Genomic DNA, 26,044 nt, shown 5'->3' with positions numbered 1-26,044 from the left:
CACCTGAACAAGTTAGTAATTATAGGAGATTTCAACATAAATGTATTAGCAGATAAGTTACACACTAGACTATTCAAGAATACTCTGCATGAATATAATGTAAGATACCTGATAAACACTGCAACCAGGGAGACTGAAACATGCCAGTCTGCAATAGATAACATAATCACTGGTATTCGTCGTTACGATCTTACACGTTCTGTTATTATAAGTGCTTTGTCAGACCACCATGCAGTAGAACTAAGTGTGCACATAAAAAAGGTTCCTACACACAGTTGCTATAGATATATTAGGATGAATACAGACCAAAATATAACTCAGTTGAATAATATGCTAAGGAATGTGGATTGGAACAGTGTTCTAACTACACTTCATAGTTATGGCAAATTCTCAAGTGAACTATTCTACATTCTTAATCAAGCATGTCCATTAATAAAAAAGAGAATTCAGTCACATGCTGTAACCCGAAACTGGATATCAAGTTCAGTCACTGAAGCTAAAGAAAAACTAAGATGGTATGAGTATGCTATGTTAAATGACTTGAGCAATAAAAAATTAAAATAAGAGTTCAAAAAGTATCAGAAATACTATGTAGACCTCCTAATTTCAGAAAAACAGAAACATTTTGAAAGTGTCATTCAGAACTCAAATAATATCTCCAAAACATCATGGTCACTAGTAAATAGAGAAATTGGTAAATCTGGGAAACATACAACTGAAAATCACTTGATGATAAACGGCACAATAGAAACTGATCAGAATAAGATAGCAGATCTATTTAACAATTACTTTGCTTCTGTTGGCTCCAGCATAAACAATCAGCTTAAAAATCATAAATACAAATTCAGAGGAACACCAGTGTCAGGAAGTATATTTTTGATGCCAACAAGTAAAGAAGAAATAATTAAAATAGTGAGTAGCTTAAAGAATTCCCATGCATCAGGATATGATGGTCTTAGTCTGGACACTCTTAAGAAATGTATACATAAAATTGCATCACCTTTATCAACAGTTATCAATTCTCATATGGAAGATAGTCTATTTCCAGATGAGTTGAAAATTGCCCGAGTTGTGCCTATTTTTAAAAAAGGAAATAGGAATTTAGTAGAAAACTTTCGACTCATTTCTGTTCTTCCAATAATATCCAAAATCTTTGAGAAAGTAATATACACAAGAATCTGGAACTTCCTGGTATGCAAAAAAGTGATTTCTAAGGGGCAGTATGGGTTTGTCAAGGGGTTATCCACCATTACAGCAGCATCCAACTTTATCGAAGGTGTCACTCAAGCAATAGATAATAAAGAACATGTATGTGGCATCTTTCTAGACTTACAAAAAGCATTTGACTGTGTTGATACGACCATATTGCTGGACAAACTGTGGAACTATGGCATTCAAGGCACAGCCCATAATCTGATGAGATCCTACTTGATAAATAGGAAGCAGTTTCTGTCTATTGGCACTACAGAGGGAGCATGCAAATCAAACACCACTGACATAAATTTTGGTATTCCACAGGGGTCAATATTAGGACCACTTCTTTTTATTATCTATGTAAATGATATTCAGTCCATAACAAACCATGCAACAGCTATCTTATATGCAGATGATACCACGTTAATATGCAGCAATCCAAGCTATTCATAGCTCGAAGTGGAATCCAATACTGCATCAGGCTTAAATCTACAGTATTTTAATGAAAACAAACTAAAATTAAACAGAAATAAATCTGTCTATATTGAATTTGATCTTGTGAGGCAAAAAACTCATGAAAACAAAATCTTAATGGGTGACGAATACATTAAAAAACAATACTCGACCAAATTTCTTGGCCTGACACTAGATGCAGAGTTAAACTGGTCTGATCATGTGAATGATATTTGCAAAAAGCTATGTACTACCATATATGTCCTAAGAAAACTGACACCTTTTAGTAACATCACCACTCTGAGGCAAATATATTTTGCACTATTTGAATCCCATCTAAGTTATGGGATAGAGGTATGGGGATCCAGCAGTAAAGGTAATATGAAAAGTGTACTTACCTTACAAAAGAAGGCACTTAGAATTATGGGAAAGAAATTTGCCAGGGAGTCCTGCAGAAATTTGTTTAAAGAATTTAAAATACCAACTGTTCATAACCTGTATGTGCTGAAGATAATCATTATGGCAGTAAATAGTAACAAAACACTTAATACAGAAATACACAATCACAACACTAGAGGTAGAGAGAGACCCCACATCATCTCTCATAGAACAACACTTTATGAGAAAAGCCCTCACTACGCATGCATAAAACTACTGAATTGCTTCCATCCTAATATCGCCAAATTTCCCATTACAAAACTAAAAATGAAATTAAAATTATGGCTCCTAAACAATCCTGTATATTCAATAGATGAGTTTCTAGATTTAGTACACTCGTATGATGGAAGACCATCTATCTAAAAATATATGTATATCTAAAAACAAAGATGATGTGACTTACCAAATGAAAGTGCTGGCAGGTTGACAGACACACAAACAAACACAAACATACACACAAAATTCAAGCTTTCGCAACAAACTGTTGCCTCATCAGGAAGGAGGGAAGGAGAGGGAAAGACGAAAGGATGTGGGTTTTAAGGGAGAGGGTAAGGAGTCATTCCAATCCCGGGAGCAGAAAGACTTACCTTAGGGGGAAAAAAGGACTGGTATACACTCGTGTGTGTGCGAGTGTATACCCGTCCTTTTTTCCCCCTAAGGTAAGTCTTTCCGCTCCCAGGATTGTTATATTCACATAATGTTCATTGAATATATTGGCTATCTGTTGTGCATCTTCCATCACTTAACCCTCACTTTTAGTTTTGAAATCATGGGTCTTGGTTTTACATTTTCCTATGCTATTGTTTATAACCTTCCAAATCGATTTTGATTTATTGCTTCCCTTGTTATGTATGAATCATTGCTTGGCCTTTTTGCTGCCTGTAAAACTTTCCTATAGGCCCTTCTATATGCCTATACTATATAGTTTTATTGTTGTATTTATTTTAGCATGTTTTCTTAGGTTTCTAACGGTGAGTGCTGATTTTTTAATCCCTTGTGTTACCCACATGTTTGTCTTCTCACTGACTTTAATCCTTTTTAATGGGAACACTACACCATAGCAATATTTATAATCAGTGAGACAACTGTCATACTTTTTGTCTACATCATCAGTTTGTTCTGTGCCCCATTGCAGCTTTTTTAGCATACTATTAAATAACCTTATGTTGTTTGTATTAATAAGTCTTTTTTGTACATATTTTTCAGTGATTATGCATTTCTTATTGTTCTCATTCCTTATCATCATTTTTAAAGCCATATTGTCAGAAGAGCCTGTATCTGTTACTTTGATATTGTACTCCCAGCTATGTTTGTTGGTAAATATCTGATCAAGTGTAGTTTCAGACCCACCCCATATCTGGTAATTTCCTACACAGTAGGTTGCATGTTGTATGTGTCAATAACATTTAATAATTCTACCTTGTTTTTATTACTTTTGTTAAAATTAATGTTAAAGTCACCAAGAACTATTGTGCATTTTGACCTGCCTCTCAATTCATTTAAAAGATCATCTATATTATATAAGAATTGGATAAGGTCACCAGATATGGACCTACAGATGCAAGCAATTATAGTTTGACAGTCTGTAAGTTCAAAAATACAACATTAAAAATCTTTTTCTGCACACTTCACCTTGCTGAGTTTTACCTCTTTAGATTTAACGTTACTTCTAACATAGATGCATGTGTTGTTGTTGTTGTGGTCTTCAGTCCTGAGACTGGTTTGATGCAGCTCTCCATGCTACTCTATCCTGTGCAAGCTTCTTCATCTCCCAGTACCTATTGCAACCTACATCCTTCTGAATCTGCTTAGTGTATTGATCTCTTGGTCTCCCTCTACGATTTTTACCCTCCACGCTGCCCTCCAATGCTAAATTTGTGATCCCTTGATGCCTCAAAACATGTCCTACCAACCGATCCCTTCTTCTAGTCAAGTTGTGCCACAAACTTCTCTTCTCCCCAATCCTATTCAATACCTCCTCATTAGTTACGCGATCTACCCACCTTATCTTCAGCATTCTTCTGTAGCTCCACATTTCAAAAGCTTCTATTCTCTTCTTGTCCAAACTGGTTATCGTCCATGTTTCACTTCCATACATGGCTACACTCCATACAAATACTTTCAGAAACGACTTCCTGACACTTAAACCTATACTCGATGTTAACAAATTTCTCTTCTTCAGGAACGATTTCCTTGCCATTGCCAGTCTACATTTTATATCCTCTCTACTTCGACCATCATCAGTTATTTTACTCCCTAAATAGCAAAACTCCTTTACTACTTTAAGTGTCTCCTTTTCTAATCTAATCCCCTCAGCATCACCCGATTTAATTTGACTACATTCCATTATCCTCGTTTTGCTTTTGTTGATGTTCATCTTATATCCTCCTTTCAAGACACTGTCCATTTCGTTCAACTGCTCTTCCAAGTCCTTTGCTGTCTCTGACAGAATTACAATGTCATCGGCGAACCTCAAAGTTTTTACTTCTTCTCCATGAATTTTAATACTTACTCCGAATTTTTCTTTTGTTTCCTTTACTGCTTGCTCAATATACAGATTGAATAACATCGGGGAGAGGCTACAACCCTGTCTCACTCCTTTCCCAACCACTGCTTCCCTTTCATGCCCCTCGACTCTCATAACTGCCATCTGGTTTCTGTACAAATTGTAAATAGCCTTTCGCTCCCTGTATTTTACCCCTGCCACCTTCAGAATTTGAAAGAGAGTATTCCAGTTAACGTTGTCAAAAGCTTTCTCTAAGTCTACAAATGCTAGAAACGTAGGTTTGCCTTTTCTTAATCTTTCTTCTAAGATAAGTCGTAAGGTTAGTATTGCCTCATGTGTTCCAACATTTCTACGGAATCCAAACTGATCTTCCCCGAGGTCCGCTTCTACCAGTTTTTCCATTCGTCTGTAAAGAATTCGCGTTAGTATTTTGCAGCTGTGACTTATTAAACTGATAGTTCGGTAATTTTCACATCTGTCAACACCTGCTTTCTTTGGGATTGGAATTATTATATTCTTCTTGAAGTCTGTGGGTATTTCGCCTGTCTCATACATCTTGCTCACCAGATGGTAGAGTTTTGTCATGACTGGCTCTCCCAAGGCCATCAGTAGTTCTAATGGAATGTTGTCTACTCCCGGAGCCTTGTTTCGACTCAGGTCTTTCAGTGCTCTGTCAAACTCTTCACGCAGTATCTTATCTCCCATTTCATCTTCATCTACATCCTCTTCCATATCCATAATATTGTCCTCAAGTACATTGCCCTTGTATAAACCCTCTATATACTCCTTCCACCTTTCTGCCTTCCCTTCTTTGCTTAGAACTGGGTTGCCATCTGAGCTCTTGATATTCATACAAGTGGTTTTCTTCGCTCCAAAGGTCTCTTTAATTTTCCTGTAGGCAGTATCTATCTTACCCCTAGTGAGACAAGCCTCTACATCCTTACATTTGTCCTCTAGCCATCCCTGCTTAGCCATTTTGCACTTCCTGTCAATCTCATTTTTGAGACGTTTGTACTCCTTTTTGCCTGCTTCATTTACTGCATTTTTATATTTTCTCCTTTCATCAATTAAATTCAATATTTCTTCTGTTACCCAAGGATTTCTATTAGCCCTCATCTTTTTACCTACTTGATCCTCTGCTGCCTTCACTACTTCATCCCTCAGAGCTACCCATTCTTCTTCTACTGTATTTCTTTCCCCCATTCCTGTCAATTGTTCCCTTATGCTCTCACTGAAACTCTGTACAGCCTCTGGTTCTTTCAGTTTATCCAGGTCCCATCTCCTTAAATTCCCACCTTTTTGCAGTTTCTTCAGTTTCAATCTGCAGTTCATAACCAATAGATTGTGGTCAGAATCCACATCTGCCCTGGAAATGTCTTACAATTTAAAACCTGGTTCCTAAATCTCTGTCTTACCATTATATAATCTATCTGATACCTATTAGTATCTCCACGATTCTTCCAGATATACAACCTTCTTTTATGATTCTTGAACCAAGTGTTAGCTATGATTAAGTTATGCTCTGTGCAAAATTCTACAAGGCGGCTTCCTCTTTCATTTCTTCCCCCCAATCCATATTCACCTACTATGTTTCCTTCTCTCCCTTTTCCTACTGACGAATTCCGGTCACCCATGACTATTAAATTTTCGTCTCCCTTCTTACCTGAATAATTTCTTTTATCTCGTCATACATTTTATGAATTTCTTCATCATCTGCCGAGCTAGTTGGCATATAAACTTGTACTACTGTAGTAGGCATGGGCTTTGTGTCTATCTTGGCCACAATAATGCGTTCACTATGCTGTTTGTAGTAGCTAACCCGCACTCCTATTTTTTTATTCATTATTAAACCTACTCCTGCATTACCCCTATTTGATTTTGTATTTATAACCCTGTAATCACCTGACCAAAAGTCTTGTTCCTCCTGCCACCGATCTTCACTAATTCCCACTATATCTAACTTTAACCTATCCATTTCCCTTTTTAAATTTTCTAACCTACCTGCCCGATTAAGGGATCTGACATTCCACGCTCCGATCCGTAGAATGCCAGTTTTCTTTCTCCTGATAACGACGTCCTCTTGAGTAGTCCCCGCCCGGAGATCCAAATGGGGGACTATTTTACCTCCGGAATATTTTACCCAAGAGGACGCCATCATCATTTAATCATACAGTAAAGCTGCATGTCCTCGGGAAAAATTACGGCTGTAGTTTCCCCTTGCTTTCAGCCGTTCGCAGTACCAGCACAACAAGGCCGTTTTGGTTAATGTTACAAGGCCAGATCAGTCAATCATCCAGACTGTTGCCCCTGCAACTACTGAAAAGGCTGCTGCCCCTCTTCAGGAACCACATGTTTGTCTGGCCTCTCAACAGATACCCCTCCGTTGTGGTTGCACCTACGGTACGGGCCATCTGTATCGCTGAGGCACGGAAGCCTCCCCACCAACGGCAAGGTCCATGGTTCATGGGGGAAGCATAGATGCGCTGTGTATCAGTGAGTACTGGCTTCGGGACACTCAGATTTGTGCAGCAAATATACCAGACTTTGACTTAATAGGTATCTTCTGCATGGAAACTGATAAATGTGGAGGTGTATGCATAGATGCATACACCTCCACATTTATCAGTTTCCATGCAGAAGCTACCTATTAAGTCAAAGTCTGGTATATTTTCTGCACAAATCTGAGTGTCCCGAAGCCAGTACTCACTGATACACAGCGCAGAAACCTCCTTAAGATTACAGTTTAAAATTACTTCCAACTCACACATTTTGTTGTCTAGCTGCAGGTCCCTTTTCCCTATTGTTCAAGTTTTTCATTCAAGATCTTGACCTTCTCTGTGGGCATGCTCTTTGTATAACAGTTTTAAGAATAGAATTTTTTTTTATTAGAATAGAATATTTTTATTAGCCTTTCAGTATTTTTCATACAATTGGCTTCGTCAATGTTTACAGAGGATTTTAGTTTCAGTGCAAAATTCAAATAGTTACAGAAAGGGGAGAAAAGGAACTGAAGACCTTTTCTTCAGCATTATGTAAAACAATGTTTTATACAATAATTAAATACACACATAAGAAAAGAATCACAGTAAATAACTAGCTTATATAATATCAAAACATTTTCTTCATAACTTAGGTAAAACATACATTTTGATGATTAGTTTCTAAGAATTCTTCAGTTGTATAGAATTCGTTGTTTTTTAGCCAGGTTTGCAATAGATTCTTATATTTATTTAGTGGTACTGTATGAGCTGAGCATGGTAATGTATTGAAAAATTTTATGCTTAATTACTTATAGTTATTATGGACTACAGCAAGTCTTGTGGAAGGCAAGTCCAGCAGGTTACTGTTTCTTGTACTGTGTGCATGCACATCACATCTCATGTTCAATTTTTTCAGATTTTCTCTGGCATATATTAGACAGTTATATATGTACATTCTTGGCACTGTCATTACGCCAAGAGATTTAAAATAATTTCTGCAGGACCCTGGGTGCTAACCCTTCCATGCACCTGATTGCTTTCTTCTGCCATCTGAAAATACATTCAGCCCCTGGGGAGTTACCCCAAAGCAATATTCCATATTGCAGTTGCGAATGAAAAAAAGCATAGTATGGGTGGAGTAGCAATTCCTTGCTCACACTGTTTCTTAATTTATACAATAAGAAAAGTACTCGTGCTTGTTTACTACATAGATAATTGGTGTGTCCTTCCCATGAGAGCTTTTGGTCTATGATTAGTCCAAGTAATTTCACTGTTTTGTTTTCATTGTGTACCTAAGCATATATTTCATTTATTTTTTATGGAACTGAAGTAAATTTTTCTAATCATCATGGAATTATGTTACATTACAATTTCTCCACTTTTTCCAGCATTCCATTATCTCTCTCTGAAATATCTTTCACAATTGGCCATGGTGGTCATTTCCTTGTGTAATTGTATTTAATTTTGCTAACATATTGATAATATAATGGAATCAAACTTAATGGTACTCATGTTCAGTGTATCAGATTTGCCAGTGACAGACTCAGAAAAGGAACTAAATACATGCATCAAAAAATGTTTTGCATCACCCCGGTTCCCAGAACTCCTGAAGGTAGATGTTGCCTGTCGATATTGTATCACAGACACAGTCCCTTTGACTGTTCAGAGATGTCATGAAACCCACCCAAAGATGTAAACAACCATGCATGAGCAGCGCCTATTAGACGGAGGGGGGTCTGACAGCTGATCAGTTCCAGTCATTCCACCAGGAAGAAGGTAAACGCCTCGTGCTGTTTGTAGTTCAACCATGCCTAGACAGTCAATACCATGATTAGATAATGTCTGCATTGTTACTTTGTGCCAGGAAGGGCTCTCAACAAGAGAAGTGTCCAGGCATCTCGGAGCAAACCAAAGCGATGTTGTTCAGACATGGAAGAGATACAGAGAGACAGGAACTGTCAATGACATGCCTCGCTCAGGCCGCCCAAGGGCTACTCTGCATTGGATGACCACTACCTATGGATTATGGCTTGGAGGAACCCTGACAGCAATGCCACCATGTTGAATAATGCTTTTCATGCAGCCACAGGATGTCATGTTATGACTCAAACTGTGCGCAATAGGCTGCATGATGTGCAACTTCACTTCTGACGTCCATGGCGAGGTCCATCTTTGCAACCATGATACCATGCAGAGCTGTACAGATGGGCCCAACAACATGCCAAATGGACTGCTCAGGGTTGGCATCACGTTCTCTTCACCAATGAGTGTCGCATATGCCTTCAACCAGACAATCATTGGAGACGTGTTTGGAGACAACCCAATCAGGCTGAATGCCTTAGGCACACTGTCCAGTGAGTACAGCAGGGTGGGGGTTCCTTGATGTTTTGGGGTGGCATTATGTGGGGCCGGCATACGCTGCTGGTGGCCATGGAAGGCTACGAAACGGCTGTACGATATGTGAATGCCATCTTCCGACCAATAGTGCAACCATATCGGCAGCATATTGGCAAGGCATTTGTCTTCACTGATGTAGTTGACAGATGCTTGAGTACATTACCCATCACCTATGATCTCTTTTAAGTTGGCTGCACCACCATTGGTGCAGCCATACAGGAAAGTGGGAGTGGATCCATCCACATTTTTCAGTTTCCTCCACAGATTTCTTATCACATGGGCCAACAGATAGGTAACTTCCTGTCTACCATTCACACCAAATCATGAAACATTGTTTTGTGTACTAAATATGATGCTCAATCCCTTCCTCACACCACATGGCATATACTCTCCCTATTTAAATTGCAAAAGCAAGTATACAGGATTTACGTCAGACAGAATTAAAAAGTGTTCACATATGAAACTTTAATAAACAGAGCTAAATGTAATGAAAAAATGAACTAGTAAAGCGATAAAGCACAAATCTGTTACAAAACGTACAGTAGTATTAACCTCCAAACATAGTGTGTCATAGATTTAAACTCAGTCAATAGATAAGACAGAACTTTAGAAATCACATCATCTTACATAATACATTCCTGACAATGGAAAAAGAAAAATAAACAAAAAAGAAAAAGAAACAAATCTAAATTAGCAAACCATATTCATGAAATGCTCACAGACACCAAATCAAAAGTAAAGTTTTGGGGTGAAATATCGAAGCCATTCAACATAAAAACAGGTGTAAGGCAAGGTGATGACCTGTCTCCAGTACTCTTTAACTGCATACTAGAGAAAATAGTAAGAGAATGGAAACAAAAACTAAAAGAACAGAAGCTATCACCAATCAGATTGGGAACCAAAAACAAAGGTATTGAAAATTCACTGTTTAGCATTTGCAGATGATTTTGCCATTCTTTCTGAAAACCTAACAAATGCTGGATTACAAATCAGTCTCTTAGAAGAAATAGCCAATAAAGCAGGTTTAAGAATATCTGTAGAAAAAACAAAATTAATGACAAATATAAAAAATGCTCTGGAATCCCTTGCAGCAGATATGGCCAGATAAAGAGAGTAAATAAATTTAAATATTTGGGAGAAATTATCCAAGAAAATGACTTAGAAAACTTTGCTGTACAAGGAAGAGTACATAAAATGGAGAGAGCTTATGGAATAACTAGGAATGTCTACAACAAAAGGTGTCTGTCTAAAAATTTGAAGATACAGCACTACAATAGAGTAGTAAAACCAGAATGTCTTTATGCAAGTGAATGTTTAGTACTGAACTACAAATTACTCAGACTTGAAGTATGTGTGCTTACAGACAATTTAATGACTATAAATACGAAATATGAAGAACTTCGGCAGAAATATCAAGAACTGGAAACGAAATACAAAGAGATAGAGCGAGATCATCGTCTAGCACAAGACAGTGTTGTTAACCGTTGTTCTGCGCAAAAAAACGTGGTGTATGCCGAAAAAAGAAACAAATAAACAAACAGTGAGTACAGTTCCGGCAATACCGCTATCAAATAAATTCACAGCACTAGACGAAGATTGTGATAAGACAATGAACAATGACGAACAAAAATCAGTGATAAAACTTCCAATCGAGTGCACAGTCAAGAAAACATCTAATATGAAAAATAAACCAGTGAACATCAAACGACGAGCGTTGTACTTGGTGACAGCCACGCCAAGAAAATTGCCAAAAAAATAAATGAATACAGTACGTTATTCACGGCAACAGGTATGACGAAACCCAGTGCACCTTTGACTGAGATAATTAAGAGCAGCAACTCACTTAATGAGCTATCTAAGAATGATGCCGTCATAATCATGGGTGGAAGTAATGATGTATACAGAAATGAGGGTAAACATGCGACACAGTGTTTAAAAAATACATTACTTGACCTGAAAGTTCCGAACATCATAGTTACTAGCTTGCCTCACAGATACGACCTGCAAGACAATTCCATCGTAAATCTGGAGCTTGCAAAAGTAAACAGACAGTTCTACAAAATATGCAAGTCCCAACAAAATGTAACATTTTTTGATCTTCCTGATGCAAGAGATTTGTTTACGAAACATGGACTACATTGTAATAGTGCTGGCAAGTCATATGTTTGCAAAATGCTAGCAAAATTAATACAAAAAGAAGATGACGTTGCAAGAAAACCAATTGCCATGCAACCAGCTTCGACCAAGGAAATGGAAAAATGGGAAAACAATTTCAAAATCACACACACAGTCACAGCCACAGCGCCAGCTCAGACAGGATCATCACATCCAGAAGATGAGATGGTGCCAGAACCAGCCTCAGAAGATACAGCAGAGATTGAAATTATCGTCAAGAAAACTGTACCTACTCATCATCCAGATGCTCACACACGGGGAAACTGTGCTAGCCTTTAAGCGCCTGCCAATTCAGGTAAACTGTGCTTGCCTTTAAGCGTCTGCCAATTCAGGTTATTTTAGTATTACTGTGACACTCTCCAGGGAGCCAACCAAACTCCTGGCCATTCCTACTGACCTTCTTTGAATATGTTTACATCCCCAGTTAGCCCTGTTAAGTAGAGGTCCCCCACACTTGAACAATAATGTAAGTGGGATGCACAAGTGTTCTGTTAGAAATTTCCTTCATAGACTAACTGTATTTCTCCATTATCCCATCTATGAACTGAAGTCTGCAGCCTGATTTGCCTATGACTGAGGCTATTTGATCATTCAGTCTCACATACATTCAGATCATTAACACCCAGGAATTGTATAACCTGACGGCCTCCAATTGGTATTGCACTCATAGAATAATACTTACCTGTACTTGATGAAAAGCACAATTTTACATTTCTTTTCATTTATAGCAAGTTCAGATTGTGTAATTGTGCACCTTGTTTCAGGTAGTATTTCATTATAAGTAACTGCATGTTTGTTCTTAAAGGTGGATTTGGAGAGACTGTTCTTAATAAGGGGTACATCATTTTCCATGCCCTCTACATGTCACATTTTCACAATTTTCAATGCATGTGATGTTTCTTCACTTTGTTTTGTTGATTGTGGTATCAACATTTCTTACCTAGTATTTGTAGTCTTTGGGTATACAGTGTTATAGCCATTTAATCATTTTGCAATACTGTCTACACTGTTGATGAGACCTACACTGTATTACACACTTTAGAAAGAACATTCAGTCATGAGTTACATAAACATGACAGCTTTTTATTAACTTAAATTTGTGACATTTGTTACTCTTCTGGAATTTCTGTCTGAAGATTCACTCTTTTTGTCTTGTCTGGACACTACATGGCTTAATTTCCATTTTTCAATATTCAGACAGAATTTGAGTCAGCTGTGTTTTCACTTACTCACTTTGTTTCACAAGAGAAATAGGTAATCACAGTCTTCAGTCATTAGATAGTGGTAGTGCTTCAGTAATTTTCCAGTCACATATGGTTACAATATTTCTTTTCAGATAAGGTCATATTTCAATGCCCAAAAGTCACAATATTCAGCAAGGCTTTACAATACAATCATGAATTCATGTGTGGATTCTCCCACACATTGAAATCATTAGTTGATCATTGAGCACTAGTAGATCACATTCCTTTTCAATGCAAAATGATTATGAAAAGCTTTTACCAGTAATGTGAATTCTGTGCATTGTTCTTCCATTAGATCAAAAGCTAGAAATACATCTTTGGTTTGTGGCCATATACAATATATTCACAAACATATCTGTTGAACCTAGGGCTTGAATTAACTTGTAAAGTTTCTCAAAATTGTTGAAACTGTGTGGGCCAACAAGGCCATTCTCTTTTACAACCAGTGTTGAACAGATTCAGGCAGTTTTCAATCTCTGTGCTCCATGATTTTATGTTTTGATTGTGTGCACAAAAATTTTGTATAAGTTGAGTAATTTTCTGATCTTGATTATTGCTGTATTTTGTTTCTCTGTCTTGTTGTGCCACCATGTATTACATATTTGAGACACAATATCCAAGCATGAATTAGATAAACCTGGCGACTTTTTATTAGCTTACATTTCATCAGTTGCCATAGCACTTTCACAGTTGAGTTCAAAGAATGAACACACATATGACACAGACACCCAGTGAAATGAGTTTCGGTAGTAAAATCCACAACACAGAGTGATTTTGCTGAATGGGGAGAAACTGTAGGAAATGATCTTTGAGAGCATAAAGAGCAAAAAAGATGAAACGGATATATGGCCAGAAATGCATTCAAATGGAGGTACATTCACTTGAAGGTGCAGACAAAAGATCATTGACAGTGTAGATTTCAATGTTTGAAAGCATACCTGAGAACACACCAGGCAAGTGGGAATATGACAACACACCACGCAAATGGGAATGTTCTGTCTGTACTAGAATTTTAACTCCACACTCAAGAGGGCAATGAGATGGAGCACAATCATGTAGTAGCCACGTTACCCTTCATATGTTCCAGCAGCAGAGGCAAGGTTATCTGCAGGAAGTGCAGATACAGTGGGTGGACAACAATATGGAAACATGATGAGAAATGCACATGATGAGAAATGCATGCTTGCATAAATGTTGATGCTAGTCATGCTTACAGGCTGCACTGTTGTATTCGAATATGAATAGCACCTCCGCAATGTCTACAATACATTGCAAGTGTCAGTCACGGTCAGAACAGTGTTCTATGTAGCTATGAGTGCATTGCGTTGGAGCTTAGTGAATTCAAATGTTGCAAATTGTTGGTGCTCTTATGGTGGGTGCATCCATAACCAAGGTAGCCAAAGTGCTTGTTGTTTCAAAAGGAACCATATCAAAGATTTATGCTGCATACTAGGCAAACCGGAGGTTGTAGAGAGTTTCAGGGAGAGCATAAGAGAACAATTGACAGGAATGGGGGAAAGAAATACAGTAGAAGAAGAATAGGTAGCTCTGAGGGATGAAGTAGTGAAGGCAGCAGACGATCAAGTAGGTAAAAAGACGAGGGCTAATAGAAATCCTTGGGTAACAGAAGAAATATTGAATTTAATTGATGAAAGGAGAAAATATAAAAATGCAGTAAATGAAGCAGGCAAAAAGGAGTACAAACGTCTCAAAAATGAGATTGACAGGAAGTGCAAAATGGCTAAGCAGGGATGGCTAGAGAACAAATGTAAGGATGTAGAGGCTTATCTCACTAGGGGTAAGATAGATACTGCCTACAGGAAAATTAAAGAGACCTTTGGAGAGAAGAGAACCACTTGTATGAATATCAAGAGCTCAGATGGCAACCCAGTTCTAAGCAAAGAAGGGAAGGCAGAAAGGTGGAAGGAGTATATAGAGGGTTTATACAAGGGCAATGTACTTGAGGACAATATTATGGAAATGGAAGAGGATGTAGATGAAGATGAAATGGGAGATAAAATACTGCGTGAAGAGTTTGACAGAGCACTGAAAGACCTGAGTCGAAACAAGGCCCCGGGAGTAGACAACATTCCATTAGAACTACTGATGGCCTTGGGAGAGCCAGTCATGACAAAACTCTACCATCTGGTGAGCAAGATGTATGAGACAGGTGAAATACCCTCAGACTTCAAGAATATAATAATTCCAATCCCAAAGAAAGCAGGTGTTGACAGATGTGAAAATTACCGAACTATCAGTTTAATAAGTCACAGCTGCAAAATACTAACGTGAATTCTTTACAGACGAATGGAAAAACTGGTAGAAGCAGACCTCGGGGAAGATCAGTTTGGATTCCGTAGAAATATTGGAACTCGTGAGGCAATACTAACCTTATGACTTATCTTAGAAGAAAGATTAAGAAAAGGCAAACCTACATTTCTAGCATTTGTAGACTTAGAGAAAGCTTTTGACAATGTTAACTGGAATACTCTCTTTCAAATTCTGAAGGTGGCAGGGGTAAAATACAGGGAGCGAAAGGCTATTTACAATTTGTACAGAAACCAGGTGGCAGTTATAAGAGTCGAGGGGCATGAAAGGGAAGCAGTGGTTGGGAAGGGAGTGAGACAGGGTTGTAGCCTCTCCCTGATGTTATTCAATGTGTATATTGAGCAAGCAGTAAAGGAAACAAAAGAAAAATTCGGAGTAGGCATTAAAATTCATGGAGAAGAAGTAAAAACTTTGAGGTTCGCCAATGACATTGTAATTCTGTCAGAGACAGCAAAAGACTTGGAAGAGCAGTTGAACGGAATGGACAGTGTCTTGAAAGGAGGATATAAGATGAACATCAACAAAAGCAAAACGAGGATAATGGAGTGTAGTCAAATTAAATCGGGTGATGCTGAGGGAATTAAATTAGGAAATGAGACACTTAAATTAGTAAAGGAGTTTTGCTATTTAGGGAGTAAAATAACTGATGATGGTCGAAGTAGAGAGGATATAAAATGTAGACTGGCAACGGCAAGGAAATCGTTTCTGAAGAAGAGAAATTTGTTAACGTCGAGTATAGATTTAAGTGTCAGGAAGTCGTTTCTGAAAGTATTTGTATGGAGTGTAGCCATGTATGGAAGTGAAACATGGACGATAACTAGTTTGGACAAGAAGAGAATAGAAGCTTTTGAAATGTGGTGCTACAGAAGAATGCTGAAGATAAGGTGGGTAGATCATGTAACTAATGAGGAGGTATTGAATAGGACTGGGGAGAAGAGAAGTTTGTGGCACAACTTGACTAGAAGAAGGGATCGGTTGGTAGGACATGTTTTGAGGCATCAAGGGATCACAAATTTAGCATTGGAGGGCAGCGTGGAGGGTAAAAATCGTAGAGGGAGACCAAGAGATGAATACACTAAGCAGATTCAGAAGGATGTAGGTTGCAGTAGGTACTGGGAGATGAAGAAGCTTGCACAGGATAGAGTAGCATGGAGAGCTGCATCAAACCAGTCTCAAGACTGAAGACCACAACAACAACAACTAGGAAAATGGAAAAAGATCTGTCAAGCCATAATATGGATGAAAATTTGTGTCGAGTGAGTGTGGCGAGCAGTCATTGAAGAGGATTGTGAAAAAAAATAAGAACATAACAGCTGCAAAAGTCACTGCAGAGATGAATGTTGCACTTGCAAACCTGTTCAGTGCCAAAACGACATGAAGAGAGCTCCATAAGTGGGAAATTGCAGCGCAAGGTGGAATTCCAAAACCACTTGTCAGTGATGCAAATGCCTGTAAAAAGAAAACATGGTGCTAAAATCATAAAACGTGACCTATGGAGCAATGGAAGAAAGTCACTTTGTCAGATAAGTTTTGCTGCTCACGACTCCAACTTCTGGCCTAGTTTACGTCCTTGAACATGGTTGAGATTCAGTGACAATTTGAGCAGCCACATCGTGGTATTCCATGGATCCTGCAAGATTGCATTACTGCTAATGATTAAGTGCCCATTTTGGTTGATCAGGTCCATCTCATGATAAAATGTTTGTACTCCAATGGTGATGCTGTGTTCCAAAATGATAATGCCCCTATTCACACAGCTCACATTGTCCATAACTGGTTTGTGAGCATGAGAATAAATTGTTGCATCTCCCCTGGGCACCAAAGTCATGATACCTCAATATTATTGAGCCTTTGTGATCTGTTTTTCAGAGAAGGGTGCATAACTGTTATTTACTTCCTTGCCACTCTTTTCTGGGAAGAATGGTATACAATTCCATTGAATACCATACAGGACCTATATTTATCCACTGTGAGATGACAAGCAGCAGTTTTGAATGTAAACAGTTTTTCTACAGCTTATTAGGTGTGGTAATGAATTGTATTTTGATGTTTCTGTGTTTCTGTCCCCCCCTGTATGCCTTGCCTATGAGGTATTGTAGGATGATGACTGCTCCTATGAGGTGGTTGCCAATAATCCCTGTCTGTGCACTGAGAGTGGATCAGTGTTGATGGTTCACTGGCATCATACCAAGGGGTTCTCCATAGGTCACAGGTGGGTATTGTGAAGGTCGATGATACCGTCACTTATAAAGATAGTCTTATCTGCGAATAGGACGGATGACAGAAATCCCAGCACCATCGTGACCTGTGCAGTGAACCAGTGCCAAAACCGTCATCACAGAGCCAAGTCTGTAGGTAACAAGGCCTACACACATTGTTTGTGGTATGGATAGTAGCAGTTGTTGTGAAGAATGTTCCATTCAGTCATCTGCTTTACCTCATGCTTTTGGGTCACTGCCTGGTGCTGACAATGGATCACTCCTAAAGTCATTTTATCTCCACCTTCAAGTGGGTGTACTTCCATTGGAACACATCTCTGGCTGTATGTCCATACGATCTTTTTTATTCCTTACCCTTTCAGAGATTGTTTTGTACAGTTTTTCCCCATTTAGCAAAATCACCTTCTATTTGCTGACTATATACTTTTAATGCTTTTGTAACACTTAGCATGAAACGAGCTCTCATCCTTTGGTGCCTCTACACTACTTAAGGTGTGAATCAGGATAGTTCCTTTGAATATTTTGGTTAATTCCCTCTGTCATCCCTGTTCCTCAGAATCAATGTTTATGTCGATGTTTTGGTACGACATACCTAAATCTAAAATGTACTCATCTGGCTCTTGTGGCTTTTTATCTTACTAATTCTTTCCTTCACTACTGATTCAAAGGGGAAAGAAAGGTGTCTCCTCTGAGACTGGTACATCTGTTTATGCATCTACACGATGTCCCATGACTGTTCTGCGCATATGAAATGCCGTCTCATTTATTCCTTCATTCATCCATACATCATGTTTCATACAACCCATAATGAAGAGGACCTTCAGGAATGTGACATTAGTGAAGATATAAATTAATAGGCAGAGTGAACTACTGATGGCTCTTCTGTAAACAAAAACAACTAAACTCTCATCCGTCTTCTTCAGTTTCCTTGAAGTCACAAAATCTTTTATTTTTTCCACATTAGAGTTCATACCATATTTTTCATAACTGTTCAACTCCATCAACATGCTACATATGGTCTTTTCATCTTTTACTAATAATGAGATATTAGGAGCTCACACACCTGAGTTAAAATAGGAAGATTTTGAATCAAATTTGGGTGCAGTGTTACTACAAACAAATAGCCACTGATTTTAATCTGACCACAAAATTCAGTTCGGTACATTGTCCACCAGTTCATCTGCAACTGACTACAAATAAATAATTTGATAATTTCAGACACTTCTCTCCACACAGATAATTTGCAAGTAATAGATTTAAAATGATTTTTAGCAACTAATGTTGAAATTTCATTTCTCTTGGCCAGATCATGCAATGCTTCATATTTTACAACAGGATCATCTATTGCATAAACAACATTGTTGCCTTCACTCGTAATATTAATATATTCCACAACAGAGTCATTTAAAGATTCAAATTTCCTATATTGTCTTCAATATTAATTTCAATTTTGCTGAAGGTCACAGTTAAGGTTGTTGATTTATGATTCCAGTTTTATTTACAAATTTATGAACTTCACTCTCTATTCTTTCTCTGTCTTGACTCAAAATTGTGAGATGTTGTGTAGTTTAACTGATTGTCCTGTTTCTTTTAACCTGTCTTCATTTTGAACCTGTGGACCACACACAAACGAGACGAAACTTAAAATGAAAATAAAATTGCTACTTAACTTGCTATGTCTGCATACACTGCCCTTGTTGATCAAGTCATAAATTGTTTGTTGTTCACCATAATTATTGTCCATCACTTCTGATTGTTCAATGAGTATCAGTCCATCCATAATTTTTTGCATTTGTGCTGCTTTCTGTGTAAATTGACATATAATTTCTCCTTTTGATCTGGAAAACATAAATCCATAATGATTTCCAAAACAATCTAAGGAGTCTTCTTAGATTTTCTTCAGATGATGCTGTCATTTAACATCATATAATATAATCAGATGATCAAAACAAACTGCAATATGTTTTAAACAAGCTATTTGTATGGTGTAAAAAGTGGCAGTTGAATCTGAATCATGAAAAGTGTGAGGTCAGCTACATAAGCACTATGAAGAAGCCACTATATTTCAATTTCACAATAAATAAAATAAATCTAATGGCTGTAAACTCAACTAAATACTTAGGGGGGATTAAGATTATGGTTAACTTAAATTGGAATGATCTCATAGATAATATAGTGGGAAAGCAAACCAAAGACTGTGATTTACTGGCAACACAGGTTTACTAAAGACCCTGCTTACACTACATTTGTCTGGCCTCTTCTGGAGTACTGCTGTGTGGTGTGGGATCCACATAAGATAGGAATGATGGAGAAGATCAAAAAAGTTCAAAGAAGCGTGGCTCATCTTGCATTATCACGAAGTAGTGGAGAGAATGCCACGGATGTGATAGACAAACTGGGATGGAAGTCAACAAAACAAAGGTGTTTTATGTTGCAGCAGGATCTTTTCATGAAATTTCAATCATTAGCTTTCTCCTAAGAGTGTGAAAATATTTTATTGGTGCCCACCTACATGGTGAGTAATGATCATCGTAATAAAATAAAGAAATCAGAGCTCACACAGAAAGATTTAAGTGTTTGTTTTTCCTGGGCAATGTTCAAGAGTGGAACAGCAGAAAAGTAGCTTTAAGGTGGTTTGATGAATCCTCTGTGAGGCAGTCAATTGTGAATTGCAGAGTAGTCATATAGATGTAAATATAGATGTAGATGTGTCCAAATTTTGGTCATTAATTTATCCCAGACAACTGTACACACATTATTATTAACTCCCCTTCATTACTATTAGAAACATTAAATTATTCTTGTGCATTTGTTTTATGGATAATCAAACAATGGAAAATCGAGGATGGTATGTAACAATGTTATGAGAAGGAAAGTTGCTTCTCACCATATAGCGGAGATGCTGAGTTGCAGATAGGTGCGCGCGCAAATGCAACTCTCACATACAACTGCAGTCTCAGGCAACTGAAACCACACTGCAAGCAGCAGCACCAGAGCATGATGGAAGTGGTGACCAGGTGGGGGTAAGGAGTAGTCTGGGATGGGGAGGGGGAGGGATAGTATGGTGGGAGTGGCAGACAGTGAAGTGCTCCAGGTTGGGCAGGGGAGAGGTGATGAGGGGGGAGGAAGTAGCAGGAAAGGAGAGAAATAAAAAGATTGGGTGTGGTGGTGGAATGATGGCTGTGCAGTGCTGGAATGGAAACAGGGAAGGGGTTGGATGGGTGAGAACAGTGATTAATGAAGGTTGAGGTCAGGAGGGTTATGGGAACGTAGGATGTACTGCAGGGAAAGTTCCCACCTGCGCAATTCAGGAAAACTGGTTTTGGTGGGAAGGATCCGCATGGCTCAGGCTGTGAAGCAGTCATTGAAATTACCATGTTTGGCAGCATATTCAGTAACAGGGTGGTCCACTTGTTTCTTGACCACCGTTTGTCAGTGGCCATTCATGCAGACAGACAGCTTGTTGGTTGTAATGCCTACATAGAATGCAGCACAGTGGTTGCAGCTTGCTTGAAGACCACATGACTAGTTTCACAGGTAGCCCTGCCTTTGGTGGGATAGGTGATGTTAGTGACCGCACTGGGCTAGGTGGTGGTGGGAGGATGTATGGGACAGGTCTTGCAACTAGGTCTATTACAGGAGTATGAGCCGTGAGGTAAGGGATTGGGAGCAAGGGTTGTGTAAGGATGGATGAGTATATTGTACAGGTTCGGTGGACGGCGGAATATTGCTGTGGAAGGGGTAGAAAGGATAGTGGGCAAGACATGTCTCATTTCAGAGCACAACAAGAGGTAATCATAACCCTGGCAGAGAATGTAATTCAGTTGCTCCAGTCCTGGGTGTTACTGAGTTACGAGGGGAATTCTCCTCTTTGACCAGACGGTGGGCCATTGGGAGGTGATGGGAGACGGGAAGGGTAAGGCAAGAGAGATTTTTTTTTTTTTTTTTTTTTTTTTTTTTTTTTTTTTTTTTTTTTTTTTTTTTTATAGGGTTGGGAGGATAATTACGGCCAGTGAAGGCTTCAGTGAGACCCTCGGTATATTTCAAGAGGGACTGCTCAACACTGCAGATGTGACAACCACAGATGGCTAGGCCGTATGGAAGGGACTCCTTGGTATGGAATGGGTGGCAGCTGTGGAAGTGAAGGTATTGCTGGTGGTTAGTAGGTTTGATGTGGATGGGAGGTACTGATGTAGCCATCTTGGAAGTCAACATCTAGGAAGGTGGCTTGTTGGGTTGAGTAGGACCAGGTGAAGCAGATGGGGGAGAAGTTGTTGAGGTTCTGGAGGAATGTGGATAGGTTGTTCTCACCTTCGATCCAGATAGCAAAGATGTCAATAATGAATGTGGACCAGGTGAGAGGTTTAGGATTCTGGGTTTTTAGGAAGGATTTTTCTAGATGGCCCTTGAGTAGGTTGGCATAGGATGGTGACATGCGGGTGCCCATAGCCATACCACAGATTTGATGCCTTCAAAGGAGAAGTAATTGTGGGTAAGGATATGGTTGGTCATGGAGACTGAAAAGGAGGTTGTTGGTTTGGAATCAGTCAGGCATTGGGAAAGGTAAGGCCACGGGCATTAAGAATGTTAGTGTACAGGGAGGTGGCATCGATAGTGACGAGCGGGGCACTGTGTGGTAAAGGGACAGGAACTGTGGAGAGTCGGTGGAGGAAATGGTTGGTATCTTTTATATAGTAGGGTAGGTTCCGGGTAATAACTTGAAGGTGTTGGTCTGTCAGAGCAGAGATTCTCTCAGTGGGAGCACACCAACTGGCCACAATGGGGCATCCTGGGTGGTTAGGTTTATGGACTTTAGGAAGCATGTAGAAGGTAGGAGTGCAGGGAGTCATAGGGTCGAGTAGAGATATGGACTCCGGGGAGAGATTCTGGGATGGGCCTAAGGATTTGAGTAGTGACTGGAGATCCTGCTGGATTACTGGAATGGGGTCACTGCGGCAAGGTTTGTAGGTGGAAATATCTGACAGCTGCTGAAGTCCTTCCACCAGGTAATCCTTGTGGTTCAAAACAACAGTGGTGCAGCCTTTTTCCACAGGTAGGATTATAAGGTTGGGATCAGTTTTTAGATGGTGGACTGAGGTTCTTTCTGCAGATGTAAGGTTAGTTTGCATGTTGAGGGATTTGGGGAATGATGGTGAGGCAAGGTTCGAAGTTAAGAAATTCAGGAAAGTAAACAGGGGGTGGTCTGGGAGCAGTGGGGATGGATCACGGTTGGCTGGAGCAGTGAACTGCAACCTAGATGGAAGACTTCTCCCGTACATCCTCCCACCACCACTTACTCCAGTCCGCTTACTAACATGATCTATCCCATCAAAGGCAGGGCTACCCGTGAAACCAGTCACGTGGTCTACAAACTAAGCTGCAACCACTATGCTGCATTCTATGTAGACATGGCAACCAACACGCTGTCTGTCTGCATCAATGGCCACCGACAAACTGTGCCCAAGAAACAAGTGGACCACCCTGTTGCTGAACATGCTGCCAAACATGATACCCTTCAGTACAATGACTGCTTCACAGCCTGTGCCATATGGATCCTTCCCACCAACACCAGCTTTTCTGAATTGTGCAGGTGGGAACTTTCCCTGCAATACATCCTACAATCCTGTAACCCTCCTGGCCTCAACCTTCGTTAGTCACTGTCCTCACCCATCCAGCCCCTTCCCTGTTCCCATTCCAGCACTACACAGCCATTATCACACCACCACACACAGTCTTTTTATTTCTCTCCGTTTCCACTACCCCCCCCCCCCCCCCTGCCCACCTCCCCTGCCCAATGTCTAATCTGCAGCACTTCACTGTCTGCGACCCCCACCAGACTATCCCTTACTCCCACCCAGTCACCACTCCCATCATGCTCTGGTACTGCTGCTCGCAGTGTGATTTCAGTTGCCTGAGACTGCAATTGTGTGTGTGAGTTGTGTTTGAGTGAGTGTTTGTGTGTGCACATGTGTGTCTATTGTTGACAAACGCCAATGGCCGAAAGCTTTAATTGTGAGAGTCTTTTTGTTGTGCCCATCTGCAACTCAGCGTCTCTGCTATATGGGGAGTAACAACTTTCCTTCTCACAATATTGTTTTATGAATCATATCTATAAGTTTGGGCAACTACTTTAAGTGAGATGGACATCCAAAATAATACGTAAATCTAAAATTGTAGATCTTTATTGAAAATATGATTCATTGAAACATGGCTTGCAAAAATAATCACCCTTATGTCTAGGTGGCATGATGAGGTTTGCTGTGAAAATTTGAACACCGCTGGTCTCTATATCCTCATCATCCCTTTTATTTTCTACAGTTCACTCTTTAGAATATAACTGCTATTCATCTCTATAACAGCTACTTAATAACAACTCATGCAATAATTCTCAAACTATAACTTGTTACATAAATAAATAAGAACAATACAAGAAGTCGCAGTTCAGCAATCTTACAATACATCAATCTATTACATCCACTGAGTTTCATACACAATTAAATACTTCTGTTACAAATTTTGGCAAATTGTTACACAAAACAAATTATAGAATGACATTGATAATTTAAGATACATTTATTATTGTGAATTAAATTAGGAGTATGAAAAATAATTATGTTTTTTGAAAAGAAAGCTAATTTTAATTTTCAGGTATTATTTATTTTTATGAAAAAATTAGATTAACTTTTGCTTTAAGAAATACAATGAATACAAAATTATGCTTGGATTGAGTCTTGAATTTAATCTAAGTATCATATTTTACAATTTATAACAGAGATATGAGCACTGACCAGGAGGAAGTGAATTGTATAGTACTGTGAATGACATAAAGAAGTAAAATAGACACACCAGCTAGTAGTTTCTTTGCTGGAGAAGAGAGATGGTACGTTTGAAAAGGATAAAAGGGAAGGACTTTGCCTATCCTCATTCTCATTACAGAGTACGAGTATTCTCTCTCATCCTGTGGTCTGAGTGACTTGTCCTTACCCAACATATCCCTTTCTTCTCCTCTACAAAGGAACTATTAGTTCTGACAGCTAAATAGTTGCCCCTTTTACATTTATATGTATCTGCCGGTGGTACTATCCATATTGCCACTTGCATGTAAGTGCTGGCCAGAAATTCTGTCTCATAATTTAATAATTTTCTCAACTGAATTTTCCTTTGATACAAATAATTTTATTTTGCAGTTGCTGAATGGGTCATACACTATCTTCAACATGATGTACCAAGTTCGAGGCAGAAGTGATTAACAATGGATCAGTAATAATGCAAAATAGCCAACCAATAGATAATCACAAAGAAATAAAATCTTAGTTAAGAAAAGCTTTTACTTGTATCACAATGAGATATACTAGTACACATTAACTGTATCATTCAAATGAAATAAAATGAAAAGCAGATTAATTATTGTGTGGCGTATTATGCAGGTGTAGTTTTTACGATTGTTACTGCAGATGTAATAGTGTACACTATGGCCATTTACTGAAAAAGAGAAGATTTTCAACTTCAATTGAATATGATGACATGTCTCTACTGCCTGGCTGAACCTTCCACAGTCCATCAAGAAATATTGTTACCTAAGGTGAAATATCATCACAGAGGATAACTGAAGAATCCAAAATTTCTTTTTCTACTAATTTAAAAAAATATACTGTAGTATTTCTTATGCCCCTTGTTCATGTTGGAACTAGTGAAAGACATTGCAACTGATGTAGTGTCTCATTGAAAGATGATTACCAAAATCTATAAATTTTTACATACAATACTCTATGAGATAATCTGGCAAATTTGTGCAATTTACCAACAAAGTGATGTTCATATTCAGCTAGAAAGTGATCTTATGCACAATCCCAACCTCCAAAACAGAACAATAGTAACTGGATAGTTGTTTTTCTTTGTTTTATTCTGCTTTGCTTGGTCTATATTTACTGAGTCTTAACTCATTTTACATTTGGCACTCGTCAACTTATTATAAGCAAAGTAACATTCTCTATGTTATCAGCCTATGTGCCATGTACTCTATTTGCTGTACATTTTCATCGTGTAACTGTTTATATATTGTATATACAGGGTGTTACAAAAAGGATAACTGCAGAATCCAAAATTTCTTTTTCTACTAATTTAAAAAATTATACTGGAGTATTTCTTGTGCCCCTTGTTCATGTTGGAACTATTGAAAGACATTGCAACTGATGTAGTGCCTCATTGAAAGATGATTACCAAAATCTATAAATTTTTACATACAATACTCTATGAGATAATCTGGCAAATTTGTGCAATTTACCAACAAAGTGATGTTCATATTCAGCTAGAAAGTGATCTTATGCACAATCCCAACCTCCAAAACAGAACAATAGTAACTGGATAGTTGTTTTTCTTTGTTTTATTCTGCTTTGCTTGGTCTATATTTACTGAGTCTTTACTCATTTTATATTTGGCACTCGTTGTCAACTTATTATAAGCAAAGTAACATTCTCTATGTTATCAGCCTATGTGCCATGTACTCTATTTGCTGTACATTTTCATCATGTAACTGTTTATATATTGTATATACAGGGTGTTACAAAAAGGTACGGCCAAACTTTCAGGAAACATTCCTCACACACAAAT

At 38.6% G+C, this 26,044-nt stretch overlaps 1 protein-coding gene across 1 annotated transcript in view; it reads left to right on the top strand.

Moving 5' to 3' along the window:
• The window catches only part of LOC126195208 (odorant receptor Or1-like), a 187,305-nt gene extending 162,525 nt beyond the window's left edge, over positions 1 to 24,780 (top strand). Inside the window, exon 6 of the mRNA XM_049933725.1 lies at positions 24,622 to 24,780. Coding sequence (XP_049789682.1) covers positions 24,622 to 24,684 — 63 coding nt within the window. The 3' untranslated portion in view covers positions 24,685 to 24,780. The remainder of the gene's footprint in view (positions 1 to 24,621) is intronic.
• The last annotated feature ends 1,264 nt before the right edge of the window (positions 24,781 to 26,044 follow it).

This window comes from Schistocerca nitens, chromosome 7 (genome assembly GCF_023898315.1).
Source record: "Schistocerca nitens isolate TAMUIC-IGC-003100 chromosome 7, iqSchNite1.1, whole genome shotgun sequence".
Lineage (NCBI taxonomy): Eukaryota > Metazoa > Arthropoda > Insecta > Orthoptera > Acrididae > Schistocerca > Schistocerca nitens.
The sequence above is the reverse complement of the archived record's forward strand: the minus strand, read 5'-3'. Positions and strand labels throughout refer to the sequence as shown.